Source organism: Sander vitreus, chromosome 24 (genome assembly GCF_031162955.1).
Source record: "Sander vitreus isolate 19-12246 chromosome 24, sanVit1, whole genome shotgun sequence".
Lineage (NCBI taxonomy): Eukaryota > Metazoa > Chordata > Actinopteri > Perciformes > Percidae > Sander > Sander vitreus.
Genome location: NC_135878.1, coordinates 11,299,725 through 11,316,215, shown reverse-complemented (window position 1 = coordinate 11,316,215; position 16,491 = coordinate 11,299,725). Strand labels below are relative to the sequence as shown.

General features: G+C 46.3%; 1 protein-coding gene across 4 annotated transcripts in view; it reads right to left on the bottom strand.

The window, feature by feature from the left end:
• The window catches only part of LOC144512721 (dystrophin-like), a 377,468-nt gene that overhangs the window by 69,567 nt on the left and 291,410 nt on the right, over positions 1–16,491 (bottom strand). The window contains exon 1 of one of the 4 annotated variants that reach the window (XM_078243605.1): positions 15,186–15,435. The exons of the other annotated variants lie outside the window; for them this stretch is intronic. Within the exon in view, the coding sequence (XP_078099731.1) occupies positions 15,186–15,205 (20 nt within the window). The 5' untranslated portion in view covers positions 15,206–15,435. Of the gene's footprint in view, positions 1–15,185; positions 15,436–16,491 lie in introns of those variants that run through there. 4 annotated transcript variants of the gene reach the window in all.

Here is a 16,491-nt window from a genome sequence, read left to right as displayed (position 1 = left end):
ATGGATCCACACAGAGACACGAGTGTCACTTCTAACTGCAGTCAATTATTGCTCTTGGATGAATGATTAAAGGTATTTTATGGGCTATGGTGATGTCTTCCATTGACTATCGCCGAACATTAGCCCCAACAGAATGTTTACTGCACACCAGGCATTTAAATGAGCTTAAAATGGCCTTCAGATGTATGAACAAGAGCTAAAAAATAGGTGATGTTATTTTCCTTGTGGTAATGCATCATAATATTACTTATTGAAGATGTACATCTTTAAAAAACAGGGAGGGGACACATGTATGGGACACATGCCACTATCTTGATGATGACTGGTGGATTAAATTGGCCGTCCTACACACAGACTATGCCAGGGAGACACACAGCTGACAACCTTGCAGGTGGATGCGGTGGAAACGAGCTTGGACATATGCTCTGCAGACATGCTGTGGACTTCTGTCGGTCACGCAAGGGCTTCTAGTAAAGTGGCTTCATGGGGTCGGCTATTGATCAGAAGTAAAAAACTAAATTAAAGCTGCAAGCTGCGATGAACGGGCACTCGCCCCTCTCAGCACGTCGGGGGTATTTCCGGGATGCCAGTTGCCTGTAACACTTCCTCTGTCCACTATGTGGCGCTAGATAACACACACTATATGTCATGTTGCTGTATATCATGTGTAGACCTCACTATAAAAATGTCATGTAAATTGGATGATGTTTGTCACATAAGGTGTTGCCAGCGAGTGGCACTAAGAACCTGACTCAATATGGGCATGTAGATGTCTCCAGGTCTGGACTCTTATCCAGCATGTGAAGTTTCAGGTAGTTGTTTGAAACTCAAGTGTACATTGTCCAATCAGCCCCAAATAGTTTTGCTTAATTAGAGAACAGGCCTGAGAGCATGTACAAGTTAATGAGTTATAGTCAGTGTCACCTACTGACAACAGGAAGTAAGCCCTTACGAAAATCATTCATTTTACCTGAAATTTACATGATGTGGTTTAAACATGATATACAGCAACATGACGTATAAAAAGTGTGTGTTCTCTAGCACCACATAGTGGACAGAGAAAGTGCTGCACAATTTGAAATGTAATTTCCAACGCTATGCACTATAAAGTGAAGTTACAACTGTGTTATTGCTAAACACAGAAAATGGCCACCATGCCACACCTACGCTGTTCTACGAAAACAGAAAAGCCTAGTATCCGGCGGCTCCCAGTTGCCATATATTTCGGTGACTGTCGGATACTGCACGCAAGATTTAAAATTCTGTCCACTATGTGGTGCTAGAGAACACACACTATTTATACGTCATGTTGCTGTATATCATGTTTAAACCACATCATGTAAATTTCAGGTAAAATGAATGATTTTCGTAAGGGCTTACTTCCTGTTGTAAGTGGGTGACACTATGACTATAACTCATTAACTTGTACATGCTCTCAGGCCTGTTCTCTAATTAAGCAAAACTATTTGGGCTGATTGGACAATGTACACTCGAGTTTCAAACAACTACCTGTTTTGCTACGTTACATGGTAATTTGACACCTAGCCACGCCCACACTGTTGGACGCAAGTGCAAAAGTCACAAGTATGTAAAAGTAGCCTGCAAATGGTCAAAATCATCCATAATTTGCACATTAATATTAAAGTGCTCATATTATGCTTTTTGGCTTTTTCCCTTTCCTTTATTGTTTTACATATCTTTTTTGTAAATGTTATAGTTTTACAAAGTGAAAAAGCCTGAAGTGCACCCCAAAGGTACGAATGTAACTACGGTTCTATGAATCCTGGATGACCACCAGAGGCAGTGTTTCACACTGAATATATTCCGTATCGCGCTTGCGCAGGTCGAGTATTTATATCAACAAAGTCACCTGTGACCCCGGGGTGACTCTAGCCAAGGTATTAAGTTCCGGTGTCATCCCCAAACTCATTCCTTCAGAATCTTCTCGCAGGTTCGCAATATTCTGAGTGACGAAGAACTCTGGTGGTCATCCAGGATTCATAGAACCGTAGTTACATTCGTAACTTTCGTTCTATTTCATCCTTACTGACCGCCAGAGGCAGTGTTTCACACTGGATAACTCATATCAACAGAGTCACGAGGAAGCCTGAGTACCCACATCAAAAGGACGCAGCAGAGGACCTCTGCAGGAGAACCACGCCCAATGGATGGGTGGTAGCATCATTCACCCTGCAATAATGTGAGAACGTGCTCGGCGACGCCATGAGGCCGCGGCACATATTGTCCCCAAGGGCACACCTCTCCAATCGACCACGACGTGGAGACACTCCTGCTAGAGTGGCATTATACTCCTGATGGTAGGGATTGACCATTCGCTCTGTATGCAGAGGCAATGGCCTCCACAATCCAGTGGGACAGGCGCTGCTTCGGGAGAGAACAGCCTGTCATACGACCACCATAACAGACAAAAAGTTGCTCAGACTGACAGATTCAGGCGGTAGTGTCCACACAAACCTTAAGGGCCTGCACTGGGCACAACAGACTTGACTCGTCCCCACCATCTCCGGAAGCGGGGTCAAAGCATGCCAGGTAGATAGGCTGATTGAGGCATGAGCACGCTAGCACATTAGGGAGGAACGCCATATTAAGCCACTGGTGTCACTCTCTGAGTGACACCAGTGCCATCCAAGTACCACCTCAAACAGGAATCACTCACGAACAAGTTCCACGGAAGTGATGGCAAGGAGAAACGCTGCCTAGGCTGACAACTACCCCAGCTCTGCCTGTGCCAAGGTTCAAAGGGAGGCGAGCATAGGGCGTCCAGCACCAGGGGCAGGACCCCTGCAGGAGCCCTTGGGGCGCTAGAGGGACGCAACCACAGAGACCCATTTAAGAAGCGGGATACAGCCTGTGGCTCCCCACAGTGTTATTGTCAACTGCAACATGCTGCGACAAAATGGCAGCTCCATAGACTCAAGGATGGCAGGCACAGAACAATGTACTGTGTATAAGTACGAGCCATACACCACCCAGAAAAAAGTTACCACCTGTTCCCGTACAGCAGACGGGTAGACAGTGCTCTGGCAGTCAGGACAGTGTCTCTGACAGGCTCTACGCAATCTGTCAACAGCGGGTCGGGCCCCTCAGCGGCCAAACCCACGGCTGAAGCCGCCACTCCTCCGGTGGGGCTCTTGACGAGAGAGGAAGACTGCGACCAGGTTCCACTCTCCAGGTAGAAAACATTGCCCGTAGGCAGGTCAGGCGGGGGGCAGCCCATGTCAGAAGAGCCTGGGACATCCGCAGTAACTGTGGGGATCCAGTGCCCCCCTGATGGTTTATGTGAAAGACTGTCGAGGTGTAGTCCGACAAGCATGTGCCTTCCCCTCAGGTATGGCAGGAAATGTCGCAGAGCCAGGTGCACAGCCCGTAGCTCTAGCACGTTGACGGACTCAAGGGTCTTGTGAGCAGACCACAGGCCCTAAGCCGTCCTGTGTAGCCACACTACGTCCCACCCTGAAAGGCAGGCGTCTGGCATGACAATCACTCGTCAAAAGGGAACAGAGCCCATGGGTACCCCTTCTGACAGATACAAACACTCCCCATTGGGACAGAGCCATCAGGCACTGCATCGACACCTTGATCGTCCTGTGCCTGTACCACTTGGTAACCAAGTGGAAGCCATACAGCCATCTCTGCAGGGGGCGCAGAGACAGCAAGCCCAAGGGAACGACAGCCGAGGCAGCTGTCAACTTGTCCACAAGGCGAAGAAACCGGCCGTAGGGTACATCCCGCCCCCTTGGAAAAAGGGAAGGAGGATGAGGATGTCGTACATGCGCTAAAGCAATGGAAAGGCCTTCATTGTGACACTGTTGACACCGATGAAGGTTATGCGCTGAAAAGGATTCAGAGAACTCTTTTGAGGTTCACCGTGAGACCCAGTGTGCAAAAGAAGGCGAGACGAGTCCTGGGCCGCCCAAAGCTGGGACGGCGCACAAATCAACCAGTCGTCTAGATACAGCAGGACCTTCACGCCCTGCGACTGCAGGGGTGAGAGGGCTGCCGCAACACACCTGGTGAATACCCGTAGAGAGAGGGAGAGTCCAAACGGGAGGACCCTGAGCTTACAATGACTGCCCAGGAAGGCAGAACGAAGACACTCCTGTGGTGAGGCACAATAGGAACACGAAAATAAGCATCCATCAAATGAATGGACGTGAACCAGTCCTCCTTGGCAATAGCACGAAGAACATCTGCTGTGCTCAATATGTGGAACGGCAACACTTTCAGAAGGTTGTTGAGTCCCCTGAGATCCAGAACAGGGCGAAGCACACCACATTTCCACTGAACCAGAAAATAAATTAAGTAGATTTACCGGTTCAATCGCGCCCTTGGACAGGAGGGAGGACAACTCACTTTCCAGGGCTAGAGTTCTTGCCGGGTCGCCGACGATGGTCATCTAGACCCGGCTGAAGGTTGGGGGCCGGCTTGTACCCTTAGGCTAAGGTGGAAACCACCCAAGGATCCAAAGCACAGGCTGCCCAGCAGGAGAGCCGCTGCTGGGAGAAACATCCGACAGCCGGCCCCAAGGCTACAATTCCTGGCCCTCCGCCCTCTGAAGGCCTTAGGGGGGCACGAGTAGGCTCCACGGCCCGAGGTTGCGGAGAGGGCAAGCGAGCAGGTACGCGACTGTAGTGAACAGGCCTCTCATTGAGGTGCTGAGGCCCATGGTGGCCCCCAGGGTAAGCCGGTGATTGGACGCGGCTCCGGGGAACAGATTCAGATCCCCTTGGCCGGCCAGTAGGGGGCACGTACCCGCAAAGACCAGTGAACTGCCGCCTGGTCTGACCAGCCTGGACAGTCCACTCAAGCACCTGTAAAGCAGCCGAGAGGGCAAGCATGAGTTGAGAAAGGGAGTTACCAAAGCGGTCCATACATGCCATACATTAGTATCCCTCCAACACGCATATAGCTCCCTGCGATATTCGACATAGGGAGGATCAGGAAAGGCGGAAGGGGCCGAAGTGCGCTAAAGAAAGCACTAGCCTGCACTGGTTCGGGGTGCCTCCCATCCAGCTGCAAGCAACCAGCACTGCGCAAATGATGGACCCCATGGAGCAGGCATCGGCCCCATCTAATGAGCCATGAGCCGAGGAATGACAGCCAGGCCCTGAAGCAATGGAGGGCCCCTCTACCGCATACACATTAAAGAGAGTGGCTGAAGCCGCCAAGGAAACATGTCCTCCTCAGCCATAAGCTCAGCAGCGGGTGGATAGGGTGGAGCAGCGTCCAAGTACCAGCACCGAAATGGAGGGCCAGAAGGAGAGTCTTAATCTGCTCCAGCTCAGCGGTCAGCAAATCTACCTTAGCAGACCGCCCGCTAGACTTAGCCTTCTTCCTGTAAGGAGCACCGCAGCCTCTGCGGTCAAATGCTTGGACAGGGCAGGTTGGGCTGGGGCCAACTGCTTCGAAAAAGACAAGTCAGAATGACCCTTAGATGTGCGACCCCAAGAGGGGGCAGAGGTCATGGCTGTCCTCGGGTTGAAGAGGAGCCATAGAAACACTACGACTATGAGAGTAATTATGGTGAAGAAACTCCGCCACCGAATGATGGTCAAAGGCAGTCAGAGTGCGAGCACTGCGATGACAAAACCAAAAACACGTATAGTGCTATACATAACCTGTAGCTTTAATAGCAGAGTAAAACCATAAACAGTACAGGGACCCACCAAGGTAGCCTGAGCGAGAATACTCCGCTACCTGTGGGCTGACGAACGACGGTACAGCGAGAGGGGAGCGAGGACACTCCCTTCACCGACACAATACGTTAAACTGGAGAAGTACAGTTACAGTAATTAGTAACACTGAGCGAACACGCTCACGTTAGTAATTGATATTACACGTTCATCCTAAAAAGACATCAACGTCACTCAGCACCGCGAAAGCCCAGCCGTAGCGAAACAAAACAATCGTATACAGGAGAGGGAAGCGAGGACACTCCCTTCACCGACACAATGTATTAAACTGGTGATTACAGTTACAGAAATAAGTAACACTGAGCGAACACGCTCACGTTAGTAATTGATGTTACACTGTAATCAGATAAGGCCATTAATGTCACACAGCACATGCAGCAAAAGCACTCAGCCACAGTGAAACAAGCAATTGTATACAGGAGAGGGCAGCGAGCACACTGCCGTCACTGACACAATACGACGCGTAGGTGAATATGTTACACTGGTAATTTAAGACAGCTACCGTAAACATCAAAACAGAGCGAACACGCCTATGTTAGCAATGGAGTTACACATTATCATTTAAAGCGCCCATATTATGCTCATTTTCAGGTTCATCATTGTATTTTAAGGTTGTACCAGAATAGGTTTACATGGTTTAATTTTCAAAAAACACCATATTTTTGTTGTACTGCACCGCTCTCTATCACTGCTGCAGATCCTCTTTTCAGCTGGTCTCTGTTTTAGCTATTGAGTGAGACCTCTTTTGTTCTTCTTCTGTACTATCTTTGATTGCACTCGCACATGCACAGTAGCTCAGATGTAGATCATGTCAGCTAGCTAGCTCCATAGACAGTAAAAGAAAGGCTGTTTCTACAACTTCTGTTGTAGAAAGGCAGGATTAGCTGGGAGACTTCTAAATGAGGGCGCACATGTAAGTAGTTCTTTTGTAGATTATGGTGAACTTGTGTGTGTTGTAGCAGTGCTTTTCTATTGAGAACGAGGTAGCATGCTAGCGTTAGCGTTAGCATGCTAACGCTACGAGCTAACGGTTGCGGTTAGCCAGCTCATTTCGGCTTGTGGCGTCACAAGCCGTGCCGATTTTGAACAGCTCACCCGGAGACTGAAGGCAGGACACATTCAGAAACCGTATCTCACTCAAAACAGCATGGATGGATTTTTTACAAAGCTTGTATGCGTGTGGAAGCACCAGAGACACAAACGAACACCCCAAATCCCAGAACAAGTGTTTTTTTCATAATATGGGCACTTTAAGGTATAAACGTCACACAGCACAGGGCTGTCAATAAGCGAAAGCACCCAGCCAAGGTGAAATAAACAATTGTATAAAAGAGAGGGAAGTGAGGACACTCCCTTCACCGACACAATATGATAAACTGGTGGTTGTAATGTATTGGTGAGGCTCTAGGAGCGCTATCCAGAAATGTGGCATACACGTAATGTCTATACTCAGCCACCGTACCCTTCTAGGTTTTGTTGTTAACGGTTTGAGTGGTAAAACGCACCACGTCTCAGTTACCGAGGCACGGTACATGACAGCGGTTATGGCGACAGTAATTAAAAACACAGAGTGAACACACGGTAGTAACTGAGGTTACACGACTATCAGATAAGGTATCAACGTCACACAGCACAGCGAAAGCGCCGAGCCACAGTGAAACAAACAATTGTACACAGGAGAGGGCAGCGAACACACAACCGTCACTGACACAATGTTAACTTGGGGTGTCACAATTCTCCAAATCCTCGATTCGATTACATTTTCGATTCTAATGTCACGATTCAATTCTCAATTTTTACTTCTTTTTTGTTTTTAAAGCACAGGTTGCTATGCCATTTTTAGACTAGACTTGTATGTAATATAATATCTGACCTTTGTTCGCAATGTACCAAATTACATTGTCAAATTTAAAACATTTATTAACAACATAATGCAACAATAACATATCTTCAGTCAATTGGAAACTTAAAGTAAGTTAAAAGAAAAAAAAAAGTTTACCTACAATCCTGAGGGCAGACGCTTCGCACCACACAGAGTTTGGTGTTAGAGCCCCCAACATTGTCTTCCAACACTAATATAACCAATATACGCTGCGGCTGCGCCGTTTAGGCTACAAAACGTGCATACAGGCTGAAATTCAACGTGCGGTTTTGTTGGGATAAAGACATAGACAGTATATGGATAAAGCTATAAGCAGAAGTAATATCCGCTAGCTGCTAGGCTAATGTGCAATGGTAAACACACAGAATATGGTAGACGCACATAGCAGAGCTTGCAAACTGTGGCTTTTTTGTCAACAACGCAAATGTTGTCAACATAACTCACTGGAAATCCAAAATACTTTTACACACAAAATACACTTTAACACACTTCAGTGAAAGAGGAGGGGGCTCAAGTTCTGTCGATGGGTCTCCAGCATCTGCAGTTGCCGTGCTATCTTTTGACTAGTTCTAGCTAAGTTACAGGAGGTTGACTCGCAGCACTTCACCACGTGTTTTTTTCTGCTCGACAAGCCGACCGGACGTGACATGGGGGCATGGCAATATCGACGATTCCATTTTTTATTCGATATTCAAGCTTGTGACTTAATTTCACAAGGGTGACACCCTTGACACCCTTAATGTTAACACCACGAAACAAATCCTACCGAGTGTAGAAGCTATAAGTGGGTCCGGAGCGTCCGCCAGTCCGGGGCTTCTCCGAAGCCGAACAGCAAACACACCGTCCCCTTCCCTGAAGAGGGACAGCCTTTGGAGGGCGAAAAAATCTGCAACTCCGACCGTAATCGCAAGGCTACAAGCAGCGAGCATTGTAACAATTTCAACTAAAGCTAATGCTACCACAGATGGTAGACGACCTGCTTAGCGAGAAGATGAAAAAGGAATGAGCTTGGGGATGACACTGGAACTTAATACCTTGGCTAGGGTCACCCCGAGGTCACAGGTGACTTTGTTGATATAAATACTCGACCTGTGCAAGCGCAATACGGAATATATTCAGTGTGAAACCGTCTTACTAGCGGTCAGTAAGGATGAAATAGAACACTGTTCACAAACTGCTCGAAACAGCTCTATTGTCGTCCAGCCTCTACTTCCGTGACCAATGTGCGTCACTTTGTAACACACGTTATAATGCTCGCCTAGCTGCTAGCGTGGCATGCCCTCATACTCTGCTTCTGATTGGCTGGTAGTCCTTCCCTAGGCACTGCGCATGTGCGACTCCCACCAAAGATGGAACAGAAGTAAGATGCCTCATTCGGTAGCTAAAACAGAGAGCTCAATACACAGGGTGAAAAGAGGAGCTGCAGCAATGTCCAGTACAAGAAAAATATGGTGTTTTTTGAAAATGTAAAACCTATTCAGGTACACCGTCTAAATACAATTATGAACCTGAAAATGACCATTATATGAGCACTTTAATATAGCTGACGTCCAGTTGGGTTAAGGATATGGCTCCAAGAGGCTTTTTTTGTAAGTTTGGACATGACTTATACACCAAATCTCACACGTCTAGGTGAAACACACTGCAGGGGCTACTTCTTTGACATTTTGTAGGGGGCGCTATTGAGCCAGTTTACCATAATCTGAGACCCATGTGGATCCCTTCAGGTCTAGACTAACATCATGTATGAAATGTTTTGGGGCAGATCAAATAATGTTAGAGTTACAACAACGTTCTGTTTCAGGATGTAACATCGAAATTCGCTGTGCTGCCACAAATCACAATGTTTAAATTGAAGAGTCATCATGTCATCTTAAGGCTTTCCTGAACACTTTTGAGGTGGATTTAATCAACCCTCTAGGTAGAGGACAAGTGTTACGACTGTAACTTCCTGTTGCCAGTGGGGGGCACTATGATTATAACTCAATATTGATATGTACATGTCTTCAGGCCAGGAAGATTATAAAGCCTGAGCAGTTTGGAGCAGATTGGACAATGTACAGTCTAGTTACAAACTAGTTCCTGTTTGGCGAGGGAACATCAAAATTCGCTACCTTTTTAGGCGAGGAACGAGAAGCGAAAATGCCTGTATGTGTGAAAACAGCGTAATTTTATGTGTGTGGAATAATTATTTAATTTTGTCTGCTCTGCAGAGCTGTGTATAATTACGACTTTATGACATTTCATAAACAGCTGATGGAGTGGCGGTGCAAGGCTGCTACATGCATATAACGGAAACCCTGCGTGTGCACGTGTGATGCTCTCACCTTTCTCTCCAAGATCCATGAGATGGTAGTCGCTAATCAGTTGTGTGACTTTCAAAATAACAATAGTTTGAGGATTTTTAGTCAGAATTTAGAGTGCATCATAGCAGAGAGATATCAAATATATAGATATCAAAATTACAAATGACCTTCCAATCGCTTCAGACAAAGGACTTGTCTCTGTACTTGTCTTATTAGATCTTAGTGCTGTATTCAACATCATTGGTCATCACATCATATATTACAGAGTCTGGAACATTTAATTGGCATTAAAAAGGACCGCACTAAGCTGGTTGAATTTATCAGATCGATCTTAGTTTGTTCATATTAATGATGAATCCTCCATGCACGCTAAAGTTAGTCATGGTGTTCCACAAGGCTCTGTGCTTGAAACAATTCTTTTCACCTTATATGCTTCATCTAGGCACTATTATTAGAACGCATGCCACCAAACTGTTATGCAGATGATACCCAATTATATCTGGATGCAATCATTTAGTTAAACTTCAAGCATGCATAAAGGACATACAAAACTGGATGACCTACAATTTTCTGATGTTAAACTGAGACAAAACAGAAGTTATTGTACTTGGCCCCAAACACCTCCGAATCTCATTATTTAAAGATATAGATACTCTGGATGGTGTTGCCCTGGCCTCCAACCAGTAATCTTTGATCACGATATGTCCATTAACACCCACATAAAACAAACTTCAAGGGCTGCCTTTTCTCACCTGTGTATTGTAATTCCTTATTATAAGGTTGCTCCAATAGGGCCCTTAAAGGCAGTGACACACCAACCTGATAATCGGTCGTCGGACAGTCTGGCAAGGTCAGTGACTCGAGTCTGTTCGGTGTGTTCCGTGCCGTCATCCGTCCGAGGAGCTGTCGGCCTTCATTTTGGCCAAGCTGACATGTTCCGTCGGAGGGCGGGCAGTCGGACTCCATGACCAATCTGATCGGTGGAGTGCTAACCCGGAAATGACAAGCGGGATGAGCATGACTAAGCCTCTCAAAATCTGACGAAAATCTTTTAAACTGACCTTTGTAGCTCTGAAATGAAGACAGATTCAGCAACTGCATGGCCTATTTCTCGCTTAAAATGTTTTCAGAAACACGTTTCGGTGAACTAATTCAGTAAAATGTGAGATTGTATTCTGAACAAGCCGCCATGACAGTCTGGCTTTGAATTTCCGGAGAACCCATACCCACGTGACGCGTTTGTCCAATCAGCTGCCGGTTTTAATTTTTTGGCCAACAATACAGATTAGCACCGCCTGCTGTTATGGAGACGTATTACACGCTCAGGTCGGCGTCACTTAGGTGTGCTTTGAGGCACTTTTTGGACCTCGGGGAGCCGACTGATCAGTCCGACTGCCTTTTCTGCCAACGGTCGGCCGTCGGGTTAGTGTTTCAGGGGCTTAAGACTCTCCAGTTGATCCAGAATGCTGTGGCACAACAAGAACTATGAAAACATCATATTTCTCCCGTGATAGCTTCTCTGCTGGCTCCCCATAAAATCCTTCTCACATGAAAAGCTCTTAATGGTCAGGAACCTTCATGTCTTAAAACGCTCATAATACCCTTTTACCACACTAAAACACTGTGCTCGAAGAATGCAGAGTTACTTGTGGTTCGTAGAATGGGAGCCAGAGCCTTCAGCTACCAAGCTCCTCTCCTGTGGAACCAGCTCCCAGTTGGTTCAGGGGGCAGACACCGTCTCCACATTTAATGGCCCGGACACACAGAGCCTATAATCGGCCGTTGGACAGTCTGGTGAGGTCAGTGACTCGAGTCTGTTCGGTGTGTTCCGTGCCGTTGTCCGTCCGAGGAGCCGTTGTCCTTCATTTTGACATGTATAATTGGCAGGGCGGGCACTGCCGGCAGTCGGACTCAAATGACCCATCTGATTGGTAGAGTGCTAACCCGGAAACGGGGAGCGGAATGACTAGAGTCTCTCAAAATCTGACAAAAATCTTTTAAACTGACCTTTGTTGAACTGAAATGAAGACAGATTCAGCACCTGCCTGGCCTATTTCTCACTTAAAACCTTTTCAGAAACTCGTTTCGGTGAACTATTTTAGTACAATATGAGATTGTATTCTGAACAAGCTGCCATGACAGTCTGTCTTTGAATTTCCGGAGAAACAAGACCCACGTGACGCGTTCGTCCAATCAGCTGCCGGGTTTTCATTTTTGGGCGACAATACAGATAGCGCCGCCTGCTGTTATGGAGACATATTACGTCTCATCGCTTTGGTGTGTTCTGAGGCACTTTTTTTGACCAATTTGAGGAGACTGACCAGCCCAACTGCCTTTTCTGCTGACGTTTGGCCGTCGGCTCTGTGTGTCTGGGCCTTAAGAGTAAGCTTAAAACTCTCCTCTTTGATTAAGCGTATAGTTATAGGACTGGCTCAGGTTTGCCTTGGACCAGCCCTTAGTTTTGCTGCTATGGGTTTAGACTGCCGGGGGGATTCCTATGACACATTGAGCTTCTTTCTCCTCCTCTCTCTCCATCTGTATGCATTTATATCCCATTAATAAATGTAACTTACTAACTTAGCATCTTCCCCAGAGTCACTGTGCTTTCTCACCTCGCAGATTTCCTTGTATTGTGGTGGCACCTGGATCGTGGCTGTGGCTGGTGCTGTGGTCCTGCTCGACGCCCACTGCTACTACTATTATTATTATTATTATTATTATAAGTCATAGTTGTATTATCTTGACTGTTACATAATTGCCACTGTTCATCATGTCACTTCAGAGGAAAGCCTGCTCCCACCTTTTAACTAGCTTTTGGTGATAGGAGGAACATCAATATTTTCATCATCTTCATGCCCACTGTGACTATGTACAGTATAGTTTAGTTATCAAATCAAATGGCTCCAGCACCATTTATTACCAGGCTGTCTTGGCCTTTTCAGTGCTATACATTTCTTTAATTACTGGTCACAATTTCTTTCTTAAGACCAGTCTGATTAGAGGTCATATTAACCAGTTGAACACATAAACCCCCCACACTGCCGCCATCCTTGTCCACAGTCTCGTCACTTCCCATCTGGATTACTGTAACTCTCTCCTCTTCGGCCTCCCTCACAAATCCCTCCATAAACTTCAACTGGTCCAGAATTCAGCTGCCCGTATCATAACTCGAACCCCCTCCATTCACCACATCACTACTGTCCTCCAACAGCTCCACTGGATCCCGGTCCAGTTCCGTATCCAATTCAAAGTCCTCCTGTTTACATTCAAGGCCTTCCTCGCCCCCCCATATTTGTCTGATCTCCTCCAGGGTCCCACTCCCTCCCGCTCCCTCAGATCCTCTTCCTCCATACACCTGTCTGTCCCCTCCGCCTGTCTCACCACCATGGGGAGCAGAGCATTCAGCCGCTCTGCTCCCCGTCTCTGGAATTAATTACCACCCCAACTCAGAAACATTGATTCATTCCCCAATTTCAAATTGCAACTCAAAACACATCTGTTTAAAACTGCCTATTCCACTTGATGTCAATTGCTCTGTCTCTTTCTGTTGTTTTTATTGTTGTTGTATTCTTTATTTTTTGCTGCTTTTAATGTCTTATGTATCCCTGTACTGTGTCCTTGAGTGCAGAGAAAGGCACCTTTAAATAAAATGTATTATTATTATTATTATTATTATTATAATAAATACCAGTAATTTGTTCTCACATGCCGATACAGAAATAACAGTTAAATGTATTAGTCATTCAAACCTGACACAGTGACACAGAAAAGGCGTGCAGCTTGAATGTGGGGAAGTTTCTTCCATCACTAACCACAGATCAGGCTGAACTAGAGCTTGTGGTTGATAATCATCTACACTGAATACAAAGACAGCACACACACACACAAGCCATAACAATCATGCCTGAGCACGTCAGTACCAACTGGAGTTGAATCTGTGTGTTAAGGCTTTTTATTCCTCAGCTGTATTTAATGAGTGCACACACACACACACCTGCAATCACATTGGTGCCAAAAATCTGCACCATCCAGTCCGCATCCCCTGCTCTCATTTCACCAACTCCTGAAGTACACACACACACACACACACACACACACACACACACACACACACACGTCATATCAGGGCAGGCCAACCACATCCCACTCTACAGCTAAACACTGATCAGCAGATGATCTGGACCACGGCTGGACAACACGCATAAACCTTAAACCCCGCTGTTTGTGCAGAAAAGTGAGGCCGGGCGTTATAACGCAGCAGATCAAAATCGCCATGCACACCTTAGCACGCACACACGGTGCAAAAACGCACTTATCAAGAAACGGGGTGCTTTGCTGGCACGGAGGTGATTGTTTTTACACCTCCGTGTGCGCGTTTGTGACTGTGAAGGAATGCAACACAGTGATGCATTGCCGCTTTGCTTTGTATGGCTCTTTCTCTGCAAAAGCTCAGCCAACGCACACACGCATAAATTAGGGTAACACAAATCCCTGTCGGGCCAAATTCAACACATACGGGCAAACACGCAGGCCGCACAGAGCTATTATGTTTGCTTTAAAGCATTCAATGCCCTTCGTTTTATTCCAACATGGCAGCAACTAGCCAGTGAAACCGTGCATAGAGCCTTTAAAATTAGGAAATGCACGGCTCGGGACCGAGCGGATCAGAGCCTCACTGGCCGCACACCTCGCCTGGTTTCCCGGCAACAGCAATCAACGGCCGCTGTGAAGAAAGGGGCTAGTTGGGTTCAATGCATTGACTATTAACAGTCTATGGTTCAATGGCTACCAAATACAACAGTTTTCCTCCATTTTCATGGAAGAATTAACGTCCCATTTTCCGTTTAATGCGCTATGGGATCCATCCATGAGGAAAAAAACATATTTTAAACTTACTTGTGAATTTTTTTTTGCTATGCTTGTTACTTGGCCACAACACGTATTTTAACATGCTGGCATTTATGTGAGATGCCTTTTGGATGGACTTGCAGAAATGAGTTAACGGCAGACAAGAAGTGAGAAAATCTATTTCCCCATGAAAAATAAAATGTAAATGCTTATTTGACCAGTTTTTATGCCTGTTTTAGCGCATATTCTGGATTACAGTTGAAATAGTGCAGAGTGTGGGGGATATCTCTGCCCCAGCTCACCGCCTCTCGGCTGGCCACGAAACCCCACAGCAAATGTGTTATCTGTGTGAACAGGTTTACTGCATTACGACCAGCACAATTACCATCACCATCATTAATCTCCACAATAAACAGTCCCCAGCCCAGCACTCACTTCCGAAGCTGCTCCCGCATCGCTGGCCGTTCAGAGCGCTCCGCGTCCGGTAGAAGTTAACCGATTCCCGGGCAGAACCGAAGCAGTATCCTGACCCCCTCCGCGGTCCGATCAAGCGTCCTCTACCGCCAGAGAGAGGCGTCCAAGATTACCGTGTTTAGCCTACGTGTGTGTGTGTTCCCCTTCAAGAGGCAGCGGTGGGTTGCAGAGGCTGACTGGCCATCGAGACACGAGGGTCAATCAGCCCAAATAACATTTCCGCTTAATGCTTCAAAATAAAAGCTTCAGTTAGAAAGATACTGTTTTGTTGTTGTTGGACAAACCCAAGTGACAATGAGAAAAAAATCGATTCACGGAGATGCTATTGGTCCCAACTTCCTATAGGTGGATGTCAAAATTTCGGCAGTGCTCTTTTGACAGGCCTCATGACTCGAGGTTATACCTGACTCTTTGTAAAACCCTTGCTAGTGATTTAACTGCCCAGCAAGAAGTAAGCTAGCTCCCTACCCAGGGCTTTGCTAGCTTAATCCTGTGGTGGGCTTGTTTAGCTAGGTAACGTTATCTGATTTTGCCTTAGTCTATATCCTCGACATTCCACTTCTGGGATTGCTCCGGTGCCGCAGGAAATTCAGACATATGCATGTATTTTCGCCGATGTCCGTTTCCTTCTGCTTTCTTTATGTTGGAATTTTAAACTCCATTGGATTTATGAGGACTATGGTGAACTGCTCCTCAGATCTCTGCATGGTAAATTGAGACAGCTAGCTAGACTATCTGTCCAATTTGAGTTTTCTCACGCACGACTAAAACAACTTGAACATACACATGTTCCACCAAAACAAGGCCAGCCAGCCATGATGATTGTAATTGGTTTAAAGAAATGCCAATAACTTTTTCTCCCATCCCGGAATTCTATGTGGACTAGCCAGACCCTCCTCTGCAGCGCTGGTGGAGGAAGATCTGGCTAATTTTGCCTTAAGCATTTTAGCCTGGCAAACTAATACATGTTAGTAAATATTTAAACTCAAGGTGGCTGAGTAAAAAAGAGAGACAAGCAACGCATCCACTGGGACTTTATAGGGGGCAGGTGCCATAGGGTGCTACCACCTGATTAGTGTGCCAAGGCGGAGCCTCGAGAGGGTAAACCAATAGCGAAGCCCATTAGACGGCAGAGCACATATGAAATAGAACCACTAATACAATACAACACAATAACAATAGACCCAGGAAAACCACAGGCGTAATAATAATAATGACTGCATTCCTTTTAGCTGGAAGCTTTTAACAGGTACCTTTTGTTGCATGT